The 17,062-nt window shown below is 38.0% G+C and overlaps 1 protein-coding gene and 1 pseudogene across 1 annotated transcript; both read left to right on the plus strand.

The window, feature by feature from the left end:
- Nucleotides 1-5,286: 5,286 nt before the first annotated feature.
- On the plus strand, nucleotides 5,287-6,338 carry LOC149037851 (melanocortin receptor 4-like). The gene has a single exon (XM_089186749.1). It carries the CDS (start codon nucleotides 5,287-5,289, stop codon nucleotides 6,232-6,234), a length of 948 nt encoding a protein of 315 aa, XP_089042875.1. The 3' UTR covers nucleotides 6,235-6,338.
- A 7,563-nt stretch (nucleotides 6,339-13,901) lies between these two features.
- On the plus strand, nucleotides 13,902-17,020 carry LOC113670937 (melanocortin receptor 5-like; annotated as a pseudogene).
- The last annotated feature ends 42 nt before the right edge of the window (nucleotides 17,021-17,062 follow it).

Below are 17,062 nucleotides of genomic sequence, written 5' to 3' on the forward strand. Positions count from 1 at the left end.
TTGCCATAAATGTCATAAATGAAGGTATATTCCATAGATAAAATGAGAATTACATGATGATGATGAAAAGTGATGTTTAAAAGTTCAAAATTATTCATCAGGATCAACTGGTTTCAGACCGTAATTTCTAGATATGGTAGAATTATGTTCTAAAATACTCCAGAAAATTTTGAAATGCTTCTTTATTTGAGTCGTGAGCAAAGCCAGGGAAGCTAAGCTGAAACTAATCTTGAAACAGATTATGATGAAATGATATAGAATGTCCCAGGCTGTTAAGAAGAGCTCATATTTAGTTTGCTGTTGTTATCACTAACCTTTCCTAGGCGTTCATAAAATGGTACAAATGGTACACGGCACGATAGCAGCGGTGGAGTGAAAAACGAGGGAGAATTGGGTCGGGTCGGGTCGTGCCGTGTCGGGTCGGGTCGGGTCGGGTCTGGTCGGGTTGGGTCGGGTCGGGTCGGGACAAAGTATCTTTCCTTCATCCGCTATCCAAACTCTTGTATCGTTGTTTACCAACAAGTGATCTGTTTATTAGTATTATTAGCCAGCCTTTCATAGCCACTTACTGGATGTCCTTGCTTCACGAAGAGTGGTATCTTTGTCGACTCGCATACGAAGCGGCGTACATCACAGCTTAGGCATTACGTTCAGTGTCTTCGTTGACAATGGCGGCCATAAGCGCAGACAGACTTCTCACCCTGGTGTCAGGGCTAAGATACAGACAAATTGTAACTTTAAAGCACATGTACTTCATGGTAGCAACCATAAGAATGGACCGACATCTCGCCATGTTGTTGGAACTGAGATGAAAGAGATTGTAACTTTAAGACGCACGTATCTCATTTTAGCTATTGTTTGGACTGATAGTATGTCTATTCGCTAGACTGCGCTCTCAATCATCATCATGCTCAAATATAAGATTATGCACAACCAGGTGCATTTAAAGTAACGCGATATTGTGATTTTTCTTTGCACAAAGCGATTTTCGAATTTCATCAAAATCCTGGGAATGGCAAATGTCTTAGTGTTCTTTAACACTACTTAAAACCCGTTCCTTGACTGGCTGAAGATAAGTAGAGACAAGCAGTAAAGCAGACAATCAGACGTGCAATATGCTATGCATTGGGGTAGACCTGTTTTAATGTTGACATTTACTGTTTCTTCTGTAGCTTATTTGAAAAACTTATAGTTGTCTTGAGAGAGGGTAAGATGTGCCATTTCATAATGAAAAGAGTAAGGAAATTTATTTTTTTGAGAGGGCACGGTAACGAATCTTTCAATCTGATTGGTCCCTTACTCGGTCAGTATTTTCCTATCTCTGCCCATGGGCCACGGTAACGCTTTCGTGAGTCGCCAAGTACATCACAACTTTCGTTGCCATTTTTCATAAATATATCTCGCTTTTCCGGCTGGGCGGTATTTTTAAGCAAACACGTCGGTCACTACCTCAAGCCGATGAATAACTTATGAATCCTCTCTTTTTTCTCACTCAAATCACTTTGGTTGACAGAAAAATATTGGTTTCAGAATGAATTTGTATAAACAATAGTGCCATTGGTTTGGTTGATAAGCGGCCTTAAACCCGTGTGCAATTAATTTTAATCGTTCACAAAAAGTACCTAGAAAGTTAAAACGTGAGGCACTTGGTTACAGTTAAACTGAATGATGGAACTTTCATTCATTTAATACCTGAATTTTCTCAAGCAGTTTGTTCGCAGTGAAAGAGCGAGCGAAGTTTTAATTTAAGTTCTATCACAAATATACGCTCTCGGTGAGTCTTTCCAAGTCCGTTCAATTTGAACATTTGTACCGGAAATTGCACAACAGAAACTGAAGGAATTTTTTGAGAAAAGGGTTTGTACAGTAATAGATCACAGATGACATCAAAATGTGGCAGGAACAGAAGTGACACATTCACCTGCTGTGCCTTATGTGCCACTTCTTTGTTTTTACTACATTTTGAGGTCATCTGATCAGACTAACAACAACATTGAATCTTTCTCTTAATTCTTTAAGAGTGTGGTTGTAGTGGAAGAAATTCAGCGTCTCAAGCTTGAATTAGAGAATGAAGTTTCCACACCAGAAACAATTTTGTCAGCACTAAAAATTTGGGCAAAAAGAATTTGTCAAAAGAAGTGTTAATGTCCACCAAAGTTGGACACACAGTAAATCGTCTGCGACGGCAGGGAAGTACTGAGGAGATAAGGCAACAAGCGAAAGTTGTGTTCAGGTGATGGAGACAGTTTGTAACAGACTTGGAGAAGGAGAAACCCTTGATAGAGGTTCGCTGTGACAAGAAGACTGAAGCATTAAGAGGAAAAGGGAGGCAACTGATTTCTGATGCTCTGCAAATGACAGTATGATTAAAGTTGTTTGTATATTTAATTTATTACTGTAATGTGACATCTATTTTCAGAGTCACTTAATAAATATAAACAAACCTCTTCAATTAAAGAAAACAAGAGAGGCTCTTGATTGTCAAACAAATTCTCCTTGTCAGCACCTTGGGAAATGCATAGAGAACAGTATGATGAATACGCATATTGATGTTAGTGTGTAAAAAGGGTCAAGACATTAGTGAGTTGTCAGAAAAACCTTTTCAAATCTCAGTAGTTCTTTACAGCCTGATTGAGAATTTGATTCTTTACTTGATTAATAACTTCCTTTCCTTATATTTCAGCCATCAGAAAATTTAGTTCTCTATAACCTGTTTGAGAATTTGATTCTTCACTTGATCACTGACTCTCCTTTCCTTATATTTCAGCCATCAGAAAATTTACCAGAGCTTATTGAGAGAACTGTGTTCCATACCTATGGTAGACTTATAAATAATACCTACAAGAGGAAGATGCGTTCTTTGGTTTTCATCCTTAAACACAGGGATTCCATCCGAGAGAAGGTTGTCACTGGAGAAATATCAGTTAAGAAGCTTGTTTCATCCTCTGTAGAGCAGCTCACCTAAAAAATTTACAACTTGGTCGTTTATCATGTTGGACAAACAGTATTTATATTTATGTTGAATAAACACACAATTTTTTTAATAATGCAGGACTTGGACAAAGGGAATATATCATAATTTTTTTCCTATATTTTATTATGTTATTAAATACAAATAGTATGAAATATTTAAAGATTAAAAGTGAGACTCAATTTCTGACACAAAATGTCTCCTACAGATGTAGTTGCAGTAAGCAGTTTACTCACAATACAATGCAGTGCAATAATTTTGGATGTGTTTAATACAATAAATTGTTTATTATCATGGTCCTTTAAGTGCTAAATTGATTTGGATTTGCATTTTTTGAAGACTGCTTAAGGAAAGTGGTATAAAGGAGAGCTGGGCCTCAATTTGGTGACCTAAGATTTTAATCAAGTTGCATGCCTTGCATGTTGGCGATTGGCACAAACGTTCACGTTAGGTACCGTGTGATTATGCAAGATCAGTCTTTTTCTTGTATATCAGAGCTAGAGGGAAAGGAAGGGGTGGTCATAATGTAAATGACTCTGACTTTTTTTGGGGCGGAGGGGGGGAGATCACATGGTTCTCAGGGAAACGGAGTATGAAAGGGGGGAGGGGACTACAGAGAAATGACAGCCAATGAGAAGGGATCATCAGAATACTATAGAGCCTTATGGGGGATCAGGGAATATTCATCGTGACACAACCAAAATCCTCCCATCCATCCCCCAAACAGTGTTCGATTCGTATTGATAGGGTTGCAAAATTGAGAAACAAGACGTTATGTCATTCATTGTAAGCTGGAAATGTTTGTTTAGCTAAGGAATTCGATTCCTAATCATATACAGCAAATGTAAACTAGCACACAACTCGATTAGATTTTTTATTTCCACACGGATCAGAAAGCACAATGCAAATCATTTGGTAACCAGTAGTCTCCTCTCGGAGACAGCCGAGCAAATTAAAAATGGGTAACTCACTTTCTCAAAGTCTTGACAATGGGGAGATAAAAGTTCACTTTTATCCCCTTAGTTACTACTTTTTTCCCCCTTAGTTGTCCAGTATTTGTTGTATCCTTTGCCTTCAATCCGTCTTTTTTATCATATCCACTTTTCTTACTTCTTGCGAGGTTGATTCTGTAGAGGCGCTGTTTACGTTGGCTTGCCCGACGTGAGTGACCCCGCTGGCCGAGTGCTACGTAGGACTCTGTACCTCATTAAGAATTGAAAGAGTTAATAATCAGTCCATTATTTTTAACTGTAATTAACAGACGTCTTTGTTGTCTTTAATATTCCAATATTACCGAAGGAAAATCGTTATCGCGCCAAAAAACAGCACCAAAAAGAATCCAATCACTTGCCATATACATGACATCGTGCTTGAAACAAGAACAAGAAATTTAGGGGAATGTAGTATTATAGCCTGAGTTGATAACGTAAATTGGCCACCGTAAAGAGTTTAAAAGCTGACGTTTCGAACGTTAGCCCTCGCTAGAGCGATTTAAAGAATTGTGGGTTTTGTGTGGGTTTATATACAGAAAATGGAGCTACGCTATTGGTGGGAATATGGTGACGAGTAAACAAGAATAAATTAGTTAAATAAAAAGCGCTCGTTCATACCCTAAAGATTAAGAGTGCCGATCTAGAAGATAAATTTTTGCTCTGCAGTTTTGCTGCTTTCCAAATTACCGAGTTGTAAGGAAAGGACGCAAACTGCCATATGCTGCTTAGAATGATTAAGGATATTTAAGCGTCTAGCGAAACAGTTAAGATGAAAATGGCCTTACGACGTAACATCTTACACCTGTCGCCGTTTCGTTCCTAAGTCAAAACAGGTGCAGCACGTAAAGAACAAAAATTCAAACACTGTTATAATAACTTTGCATCTGTATTCTACATTAATTTTGAAATTGGACTTTTTCTCCCAGTTTGCCCAAGCTGATAACAATTCAGTGGCGTCCCAAGGTCACGACCAACTGATGATCGACTTTTGATAACCTATTACTGAAGGATTATTTGAGTGAAGAAGTTTTTTTTTACGTTGTATTGTGAAATTAACCTATCACAAATACAGTCTTACTTTCCCCTCATTATTAATTCAAATTCGCGCAGAAAAACCGGCCTTTTTTCCTCTTTCGCGAGACACACCTCACAGCTTTCGGGCATTTTTCATAGTCAGACGCTACAGATTAATTTTTCTCTCTGCAATTGCTACTAAAAAAAAAAAAAAGGTTTACCTGATCTTGACTTTGAGGCTGCTGTTAAGAAAAAGTATTCCTCGTTGTATCTAAGGATAACCTGCAAAAGAGTGGAAACGACAACAGGATGATGGCGACAAAAAATATAACGGGAAGTGGAACACAGACGACAACATTTGAAGGATTGGAGTGCTCCCCGGTTTGGGTAGGTGAGTTAAAACAACAGTCCGTTTCATTCTCAGCAGTCAACGTTCTCCTCTCCATCACAGCAACTCTTGGGAATTCTCTAATTCTTGTTGCCCTTCACAAGGAATCTTCCCTCCATCCGCCATCCAAACTCTTGTATCGTTGTCTGGCAACAACTGATCTGTTGGTTGGACTTGCTACCCAGCCTCTTTATGCTATCTATTGGATGTCCGTGGTTCATGAACACTGGAGTCTTTGTCGATACTCTTTTGACGCAGTTGGCGCAACAGGCTATGCATTATGTTCAGTGTCATTGTGGACCCTGACGGCCATAAGCGTGGACCGACTTCTAGCCCTGTTGTTGGGACTAAGATACAAAGAGATTGTAACTTTGAGGCACACGTATATCATTTTAGCTATCGTTTGGGTTGTATCTGTAGTCGCTGGTTTATTCTTTTGTCTCAGTTACCGTATAACCTCTTGGTACAGCCTTGTAAGTGTATCATCTTGCCTGGCAATCTCAATCGCCTCATACACCAAGATTTTTCGCACTCTCGGTCGTCATCAGGCTCAAGTACAAGATTATGCTCAACAGCAGCCGAGCCAACCAAATGCACTGAACATGACACGATACAGAAAGGCATTGTACAGTGCACTGTGGGTGCAGTTAGCTTTAGTTGTATGTTATGTACCATATTTTACAATGGAAAGTGTGATCTCTCGTAGTCAAGAGCGATTTCCGAATTTCATCGTAATCAGGGGAATGGTAATTGTCTTGGTGCTATTTAACTCTACTTTAAGCCCGTTCCTTTACTGCTGGAAGATAAGTGAAGTGAGACGAGCAGTAAAGCAGACAATCAGACAAGCAATCTGCTATGCAGAGGGGTAGACCTATTTTAACGTTGGCATGTACTGTTTCCTCTGTAGCTTACTTGAAAAATTATAATTATTAAAAGAGAGGAAAAGATATGCCATTTCATGATAAAAAAGGGTTAGGAAAAATATGAAGAGCTACCTTTAAATAGTACATTGTATTCGAATATTAATTATCACATGAATAACTAACAGGTGAAAAATTGTAGTTCAGTAGCCATAACAAAACATCAATATGTCTCCAATTTTCGCATTTGTAATGAAGAAGTGAAGGCTATTTTTTCATTGAGTCAGAATGCGCTTAAGATTTTGCTTTGCGATCAAAACTTGATGAGATATGTTACCTTAGCTCATAGATATTGTTGAGCGATAACGAGCTTTTAACGGAGCCAGCCGCTCAATTTTGTAATCTGTTGAAATAAAGAGAAGGAAATGCTTAGAAAGAAGTTGATAATCTCTATTTCATATGGTTATCGTTTGAGACTAAACGTTTACCTGAGATCAATTTCGCAAATTATAACAGAAGAAGATTATAATAAGAAATTATTAAAAAATAAGTCTAACATAGTGGATAAGTACCTGTTTTTCATTATTTTATCAATATCAACTAAGACTTTTTTATCGAGTTGCCTCATGAGCCCACAACATTTTGACCACTGTGACGAAGAACATCGTTGTCGATAAAAACACAGACCACAATAAACCGTGGCCACGGTCGATTTGTTAAATGGAAAGTTTTCGCTAACAGCGCTGTTTATTACCAGAACCCACCTTATATATTAAACAACTGAAGAGGATTTTCAGAAAAAAATTGTCCCAAGAGAAGGAGAATTTGAACAGTTAATGGTGTTTGAAGTAAACTGTTCACTGTTAAATCTATTTTCAAACTTTTTAGGGCATAAAGGCAGAGTTCAAGGCAGTTTTATCGGTAGCGAGGCTGTCATTATCTTAAAGTTCCTGTCAAGCGCGACACGTAGAGAACATTAATTTTACATAGTTTTATGCAATCTAGTTTTCTATTTCCCAATACCAATAACGTTTACAAAAAAACTTTTACCTCCAACTAAGATAATTCACAACGTCCTAACTTTGCATAAATTGTATCAAAAGTCGATAAACCACCTCATTAATGAAAGTCTATTTAAGTAAACAGGGTTTTTTTTCTTGTCGTATTGGGAAATGGTTCTATCACAAATATATATTTGCTTGCCGGGTGTTGCTGATTTAAATTCGCAGAAGAAACCTGGCCGCTTTTTTTCCTTTTCTTGTAACACACTAGACAGCTTGTCTGTGCATTTTGCATAGTCAAACACTACTGATGAAGTCTGTATATAACTGTTATACATGTACAAATTAAATTGATGTTTGACTGATCTTGACTTGGAGGGTGCTGTTACGACGAAATATTCCTCGTTGTTACTATAGATAATCTGCATAAGAATGGAAATAACAAGAGGTTGTTGCCTTTTGCCTTTTAGACGCTGTCTGGTGTCGCTAGTTTATGCTACATTTTAGACTTTACCAATGAGATATGTAGCTCGGCCGTATAATTACAGAGCAACTGTATAACAGTAATTATAATTATAACAACACCCGCTTTTGATTCTTTAAAAAGAACCAATTATTTTTCACCTCAGGAAAGCCTCGCAAAATGATTCATCCTTGACTATCGTCTCGCTGCTATGATACAAATTCAAACTGATTTAAATTTGTGCCAGGGCTTTTTTCTAGGAAAAATTCTGTCGCTGGAAAAAGGACGAACAGATGCACGAAAATTCTCGATATCACGTGAAGTGAATTGTTGACCCAATCGTGTCGTCGGGAGCTATCGTCAGGTCCCCCCACCCTAAATTAAGTGATTACACGGTCTTTACGGTCTTTAAGTCAGATTGTTCTTCTTCGTCGTTATCACACCTAACTGAACGATCCTAGGGTTCATGAACAAGTAGAAGTATTTATTTTTATTTATTATTTTTAATTTTTTTTCCTAGATTCAAAGACGCTTCCTGAAGTATGGAAACTTTTATAGTTTGAAAGAATATACATAGGTTCTTTCTCTTTGTCAGAGAATGAGACTCTCCACATTTTTCAAATGTTACCGTATCCGATTTTTGCATCTTTATCTTGACTATATCAACAATTTCCAGTGTTTGATGTAAGTTTTTGGATGTGCTAAGTTTTATCTTGCCACATTAAAGAGCCTGTTTGGAGACTAAGGTAGAGTTATGTTATTTAGTTGTCCAGTGGGCCGCACAGTCCCACGTGATCGCAGAAGCACCTGTCTGTTTGTTTGTTTGTTTTTCGGCTGTTATCGTTGAGAACTCGAAATCCCCAGTGATTTTATACGTTGTTTTTTTCTGTTCAGGAAGCCTCACAGAACTCGTATGTACTTAGACAAACTCTGAACTTGATATTTTTAGAAAATATTGCGGTTTCTTTTTTTGTGTGAATGTGTTTGTCCTAATTTCACCGTAGGTCTGCCAGCCTACACTTAAAATACTCGGAGAGCCTAGAAAAGATTTACAATAAACGTATTTGAGAATTGATTCGTGAGGCTGTCTGTACATTTCCCAAATGACTGATTTCGCCATCTTTTGCCGATCTGGAATGAAAGCGATCTTCGCAGTAATGCACACTTCTTGAGCAGTAGTAAAAATGAGGCCTTAAAAAAACAACAACAAAAAAATTTAGACTTGACCCAACGCTCCATGAACTGAGCAACCAGCTAACTGGGAAATGTTCATTATGTTTGTTCCAAATAAACCCGTGAAGTGATTAATAAATGACTGTGAATATATGAAAATCATACATGCGAACTGCGGATGAAGTCGTGAATGAAACCGATCATCGTGAATGAAAACGATCTTCGCAGTAATGTACCGGCGATCGCCGATCTCTAGAAAACAACATATATAACCAACAAATCACACTCAGCACTCAGCATCAAAAGGTGAAACGAGAAACACAAATAAGATATCTAAACCTCCCAAGACAGAAATATTAAAAGGGCCCTAAAAACCCAAACAGAAAAACGATCAGTAAAAAAACAAAGAAAAATCCAGAAAAGAAAAACAAATTTGTTTTTCTTTTCTGGATTTTTCTTTGTTTTTTTACTAATCGTTTTTCTGTTTAAAAGTTGAGAGAAAACACGACAACAACAGGGAAAAAAAATCATGGAGAATAATGAAATAAGAAGCGCGAAGATTGACCTAAGCGCCCAACGTCAGCATTTGCATGAAGTGTATGGGCCGCAATTTATTTCCTCTCTGTTGTGATTTCCTTGCTTGATGAAAAAAGAAAGAAACTTTAGAATCCTAATTGTTCATTCTAATCTTTGGCTTATTCCGGACAGCCACGCAGACCACTGAGGCGAACTTTTCACATTGATGAGAACCTCCCATCGTAACGAAATGGAACTGAAAGTTTGGAGTACGAAACGCAATTCTTCTCCACTACGTTTACGAATTTGACAAAACGAAACGTTTAAAAAACGTTGCGCCTCGTGAATCCACATGATAGCGAATATCGTTGTCAATAAGAGTACATAACACGCTTAACCACTCTCGATTGATAATTATTTAGTCCTGATCATATTACGATAGAGATCTCAGACGTTTGGTTTACTAGGGTTTATTGCTAATTAGTTGAAATTATGGCAACTGAAAAAAATTATTATTTGTTAATTTGTTTCGACCATTTCTTGGCCTTGATCCCTATCACCATAGTGAATCTCAATTTTCATCAAAAGGATGTCAAATTTCATTGATATCCTTCCTCTTGAGAAAACTCAATACTTAGGTAATGTTATCTTTACTTCTAACTACGGATAATTTTCCAGGAAAACAATCAATTGGAATTATCCAAAGTGAATCAAATTCTAACAAATTATTTCCCAACCAAATTTGAATTTCGGCACTATAATCCTTAATTGAAGCTGTAGACTGTCTTTTTGGTGTAACCGGCCAAATTATGACTTTGATGCGTGTGTAGTTAATTGTTAATTTAAAAGAAATATAACCGGTGTACAATGCTTTTGTTGAAAGAACCAGCTGCCAACAGAGTTTTTCACTATTCCACAGAAATCATGTGACGTCCAAAGCTTTTCTCTGAATCTGAGTGACTCCAATTTACAACTAGACGTTCAAAAGTGAAAAGAGGACTGAAAACGTTTGGCATTGGATGATGCTTAGCAAACAGATTCAAGCCCTTTTTCACATTCATCTATTAAGGAATAGATGGAGAGATTAAAGTAACATCAAATTTCGTTAAGGGAAAGGAAGCGGCTTCCTACTGCTTCATATTAGTTTTCTGTTCAGTTTCGGGCTGTTTACCTTTTAAAATGGAATGCGACAAAAGTATTAATAATTGAAAAAAGGCGCAAAATTGTACGCAGTTTCGGCAAATTATTGATAAAGAAAATGGTTTTAACCGACGCACTTTTGTGAATTATATGCCATGACCAAGTACGGAGCGCACAGCCTTTAGTCAGTTTTGTGATGAAAATGGGTTTCTTTTGGGGATTAGTAGCTTCCTTTTCAGCGAAACACAAAAGGTAACTTGTGGAACTGAATAGATAACAGCAGTTATTTCTCATAACAGGCCTTCCATTTTCTATGCAATAGATTGTTTTCACGGAGATCAGTCTACAAGCCTGAACGTAAAACACACGGTGATAAAACTGGAGTTTAACGAGATGAATGTAAGTAACCTTGAGGATGCATTTAATAATTCATCCAAATCAGTGCTTTTTGGCCCAAGCATACCGCAATTCAAATGGGACTTAAAGCCAACACTTTCGCTTCAGCTCACCATTGGCGCAACGGCCGTTGCTTGTCCTTGGATCATCTCTCTAAACATGTTCGTGATCCTCGTAATGAAGAAGGTAAGAGAGCTACAGACAAACTCTAATATTCTCATTGCCAATTTGGCCGTGACTGATCTTTTAGTTGGCGCAGTTTCTATGCCACTTTCAAACGCTGTGGATGCGCTGATTCTTCGAGGAACTGTATCACGTAGTATTGTTTTTCTACTGAATGAAATCGGTATCTCAGTACTGATCGTTTTGTATACTATCTCCTATCACCATTTATTGCTGATAGCTTGGGAGAGGTATGTGGCGATAGTTAAATGGACAGAGTACAAAGTGTTAGTCACAAAAAGACGCTTAAAGAAGTATACTGTGATCGCTTGGATGGACAGCGTCACAAAAGTGGTGTTACATCAAGCATTAGTTTTCGCTGAAGTTCCCCATGAAGTTCTCTTTGTGTTGGATCTTGTGATTAACCTCAGCTGGCTCACTGAAACTTTAACGTTGCTATATTTTTATCGCATGATTTATATCTTGGTACGGAGACAAAACAGATGTGAAATCAGCCAATTGAGTGCTCTAATTAAAGCAAAAATGGAAAGGAAACTTGCTTACACTGCGTTTCTGCTGTTAATGGCTGCTTTCGTCTGTAGTGTTCCGATACTAGTAGTCATGACCTCGGCATCATACTCACCGGTTTTTAGCACGTATTCAGCCTTACGATGGGTGTATATTGTGGTTCAAATAAACTCTCTGGCGAATCCCGTCCTCTATTTTTATAGAAACAAACATTACAGGAAAGCTCTGCTACAAATAATAGGATTGGAGAAGACACAGGAAATGGAGCGAATTGATCTCAAAGGGCGTTGTGCAAGGCGGAACAGTTGCACCGTGGAACTTGGGGACACCGAAGGAGCTCTAAGCCTAAAACGATCACATTCATTTCCAGAGGAGACTCTTGGACCGAGGAACACGAGAGAGTCGAAAGTCACAAAGATAGAAAGAATAATATCGGCTTCATGTTTGACGATATCAGACAGCTTGCAAAGCGGAACACAACCCCTCTCGCTACACGGTATGATGCGTATAGAAAATAAACCATGATAGACCATCAGAATTTGTCCATCCTGATAACCAAGCCAAGGGCTCACATCACCACGAAAGGATGAGGTCAGAGTCGTTAAATGAGATGTCCTTCGATATGAAGGCAAATAAAGCTACTGAAAACGTCACGAAAGTTGAATGTCAAAGAGACACCTGGGTGCCACTAGTTTAAACGTCTCCAAATGAAAGGACACAGGAAGAGGAGAGTCTCAATGGGGTGATGGCTTTTTATGGCTTACAGTTAAAATTTTGACCATTTTACGGCTGCAGTTATTTCTCCTTGTCAGCACATTAAGAAATGTATGGAAAAGAGGTAAAACAGGTGTAAAAGCTGAATGAGTTCCTGTCATTACCAATATCCATCCGCAAAAATTGATTAAACATTTAGCCTGTTTTGATGGCAAAATTTGGTCCCACGATTTAGATTCACTTGTTATAAAAGATACGCCATATTTGAAAAAAATGTTAAGTACCGTAAGACTGGCTGTTTTTCAGTACGTTACCAACGTCAATTAAACCATTTATCGAGTTGCCTCATGAGTCCACAACATTCTGACCACTGTGATGACGAATATCGTTTTTCCCAATACCGATTAACGTTTTCGAAAAAGGCTTTTAACCCTCAACTAAGACGATTCACGGCGTCTTTAGTTTGCGTTATATGAGAAAACAGGGTTTTTTGTTGTCTTAGTTGAATTAGTTGTATCGCATATGTAAATTTCCTCCCGCTAATTGCCGCTTCGAATTTGAAGGAAAACCCGGCCCCATATTTCTTGTTCGTGTGATACACAAGACAGCTTGTTTGGGCATTTTGCTTGGTCAAACGCTAATGATATATTCTTCGTTTAATTATCATTCACAAAGTGAGGTTTGACTGATCTTTACATGGAGGTTCCTGTTATGACGGAATATTTCTTTTTGTTGCCACGGATAATCTGCAAAAGAGTGGAAACAACAAAAGGATTTTCCTATTGCTTTTTGGATACTGATGGTGTCGTAGGTTTATGCTACATTTTAGGCTATAATGATTAGATATGTGGCACGCCGTATAATTATACGGCCTCTCTATGCTAACTATTGGATATCCGTGGTTCACAAACACTGGAGTCTTTGCCGATACTCATTTTACGCAACCGGCGTAACAGACTATGTATGTGTTATGTTCAGTGTCTTTTTCGACGCTGACGGCTATGAGCGTGGACCTACTTCTCGTCATTCTGTTAGGCCTGAGATACAAAAATATAAGCGTATAACCTTTTGGGAAAGCTTTAGAGGTACACCATCTTGCCTGGTAATCTGAGCCCCCTTGTTTACAAAGATTTTCCGCGCTGTCAGTCATCATCAGGCTCAAGTACAAGATAATTTTTAACAGCAAGTGAACAAAACAAATGCACCAAACATGGCGCGATACAGAAAGGCTGTGTCCAGTGCAGTGTGGGTACATTTAGCATTAGTTTTCTGTTATGTACCAAACTTAACAGCAGAAATTGCGATATCTCTGAGTTTAAATCAATTAGCGAATTTCGTCACAATCATCATTGTCGTTCGCCATAATGGCGAATGTTTCAGTTTTTTTAACTCCACTTTAAACCCGTTTCTTTACCGTTGGAAGATCAAATATACAAGAAGACTTATGTTTTTAAATACTCAAGAAAATGTTAAAAATGCTCCTTTATTTACTTTGTCTTACAGTCATGAGCTAAGCCAGGCAAGCCAAGCTGCGACTGAGATTTAAATACAATATGATGAAAAGATGTAGAATGTCCCAGGCTGTTAAGCATATAACTATTAACAGAGCTCATAATATATTTAGTTGCGAAATGGTACACGGCACGATAGTAGTGGTGAAATAAAATAACGGGGGAGTTTGAGTCGGTTCGGGTCGGTTCGGATCAGGTGAACACCGTTCTTTAGCCGACTCGACCCAAGCCTCACTCTTTCTTCGCTCCGCCCTGATTATCGCGCCGTTTACCGTGCACCTCGGTCATTTTACTAGCTGAACGCCTCAAACAGGCCGTGTTATCACTCGATAAGCTGTCAAAAAAAAAGCTGCGATACAGAACACAAGAGACTACTACATTTATTTCTGCGAGTCAGTAGTGGAGCCACTTATTACGAAAGAGGAATCGCGAGACAAAACGAATGCAATCTTCTGCCGCATACATAACAACTTTAATTGTAACTACGGTAATGTTTTGCAATCAAATAATGACTCAACACAAAAAAAAATTCAATTTATCTTACTAAACGGTTTATTAAGCAAATAAAATAAAAAAAAGTTTCTGTAGCTTTATGCTTTGCGCTTATGAAATGGTTGAATATTTTTATTCGGTAGCAAAACCGTATTGTAGAAAAAAAAAGCTAGTACATGTATAGTTTTTCAAAAAAACTAAAATAAAAACCTCGGCTAAAATAACATGGTATTGGTGACCATAGATTCATACAGAGGAACTCTTCCTACTGCTTCCTGACCAAGTAACATCTGCGTTGCAATCTTTTTGCTTTTCAGTTTGCCGTGCGTATGTGATTATAATTCTGACAAGTCCCGGTATCACAGCATTGGCATAGGCACTTCAGCATCTGTCAATAGCTTTCAGCAAAGGTTTTCCTCAGTCGAACACTGATGTTTTCATTGGGTTTATTTTCTAGTTGTTGTTGTTTTTTTTGGTTTATTTTTGTTTTAAACAATTGTCACAGAGATTATAAATTTGACCCTCTTATACGATGCCAGATCCAAAATGTCGTTTACCAATTACAGGTAACTAAGACAAACAGCAATGTTCAGTAGCAAACTTTTGCCTTAAGACCAGAGATAATTTGCAAACACAATGTCTCCCGTGGGAGGAGCGTTTGAATTATTTATGATCTTTTCACCACCTTTCCATCTCTTAAAATGAGCGACACGTAGAAAAGAAAATTAATTTTCAAATTTAACTTTTTCTCTAAGTTTTCCTAGGCTGAAAAGTTCATGTCGTCCTAAAATCACGAGAATTAATAATTCACGCTATTATCCAGGTAAGGCAACGAGTCCAATCCAAACAACACGTCGGCTGATGCGTTGATTAATGCGTCGGCCGACGGCAATCGGTCGATTTTCGATATCCTATCGCTGAAGGTTTATTTGACTAAAGAAGTTTCTTTATGTTTTGTTGGGAAATTAACTTATCAAAAATGCAGTTTTACTTTCCCCTTATTAATAATTCAAATTCGCACACACAAACGGGCCTTTTTTTTCTCTTTCGTGTCACAAACCTCACAGCTTTCGGACATTATACATAGTCAAACGATAGTGATGAATTTTGTACTGTCTGTAATTGTTATTCAAAAACTAAGGTTTTACTGACCTTGAAGTAAATGGTGCTGTGAAGACGAAATATTCCTCGTTGTAACTAAGTATAACTTGCAAGAGAGTGGAAACGACGGCAGGATGATGGCGACAACAAATCTATCGGAAAGTAGAACGCATACACAAACATTTGACGAATCGCTATGTTCCTCGGTTTGGGTAGGTGAGTTTAAACAACAGTCAATATCATTCTCAGCAGTCAACATTCTCCTCTCCATCACAGCAACTATTGGGAATTCTCTCATCCTTGTTGCCCTTCATAAGGAATCTTCCCTCCATCTGCCATCCAAACTCTTGTAGCGTTGTCTGGCAACCACTGATCTGTTGGTTGGTCTTGTTACCCAGCCTATCTATGTTACCTACTGGATGTCCGTGGTTCACGAACACTGGAGTCTTTGTCGATACGCAAGGGACGCAAACATCATACCGGGATATGCATTATTTGGAGTGTCTTTGTTGACGGCGACGGCCATAAGCGTGGACCGACTTCTCGCCATGTTGTTGGGACTGAGATACAAAGAGATTGTAACTTTGAGGCGCACGTATATCATTTTAGCTATCGTTTGGGTTGTATGTCTAGTCACTGGTTTATTCTCTTATCTCGATTACCGTATTGGCTTTTGGTGCAGCTTTATAATTATACCATCTTGCTTGATAATCTCAATCGCCTCGTACATAAAGATTTTCCGCGCTCTAAGACATCATGAGGTTCAAGTACAAGATCATGTTCAACAACAGCCAAGCCAAACAACTGCTCTGAACATGGCGCGATACAGAAAGGCAGTATACAGTGCACTGTGGGTGCAGTTAGCTTTAGTTGTCTGTTATGTTCCACACTTTACAGGGATAATTGCGATTTTTCTTAGTGCAGAGAGATTTTCAAATTTCAACCTTATCTACGGAATGACAAATGTCTTAGCGTTCTTTAACTCTACTATAAACCCGTTCCTTTACTGCTGGAGGATAATTGAAGTGCGACGAGCAGTAAAGCAGACAATCAGACAAACAATCTGTCATACATAGGGGTAGACTTATTTCGAATATAGAAATTAAATTCGAATATTCAAGGGAAATACGTGACTCTATCACAGGCCGTGTACACAAAGCTGGTCTTATGAGAAAACTCTCTCATTTCATGACAATCGAGTACGAAAGCTGCTGACACGTGCTCTTGATTACCTGCCAGTGCTCCTAATTAAAAAGGTTTGTATGACAGCTCACCACTTCAAGTTTTTTTTCCGCGCTTCAATTTCATCTGATTGTCAAAAAAACTATTTATGTCATTAAAATTCTGAAGAAAAAGGAATAAGTAAAATGGAAGGACTAGGACTTTGGTTTAAAAATAACTACGCTCTAATCTCTTTTATGTGGTTTTCTTTAACACTTCTCTTTCATTCTCGGGACTGTTACGAATATCACGGAATGAATAAAAGGTTGTAGGCAAATTTTTGATGAGTAAATAATATGAAAAAGTTAACGTTGCCATAAATGTCATAAATGAAGGTATATTCCATAGATAAAATGAGAATGACATGATGATGATGAAAAGTGATGTTTAAAAGTTCAAAATTATTTACCAGGATCAAC

The sequence above is a fragment of the Pocillopora damicornis genome, chromosome 11 (assembly GCF_964200805.1).
Source record: "Pocillopora damicornis chromosome 11, jaPocDami1.2, whole genome shotgun sequence".
NCBI classification, from domain to species: Eukaryota; Metazoa; Cnidaria; class Anthozoa; order Scleractinia; family Pocilloporidae; genus Pocillopora; species Pocillopora damicornis.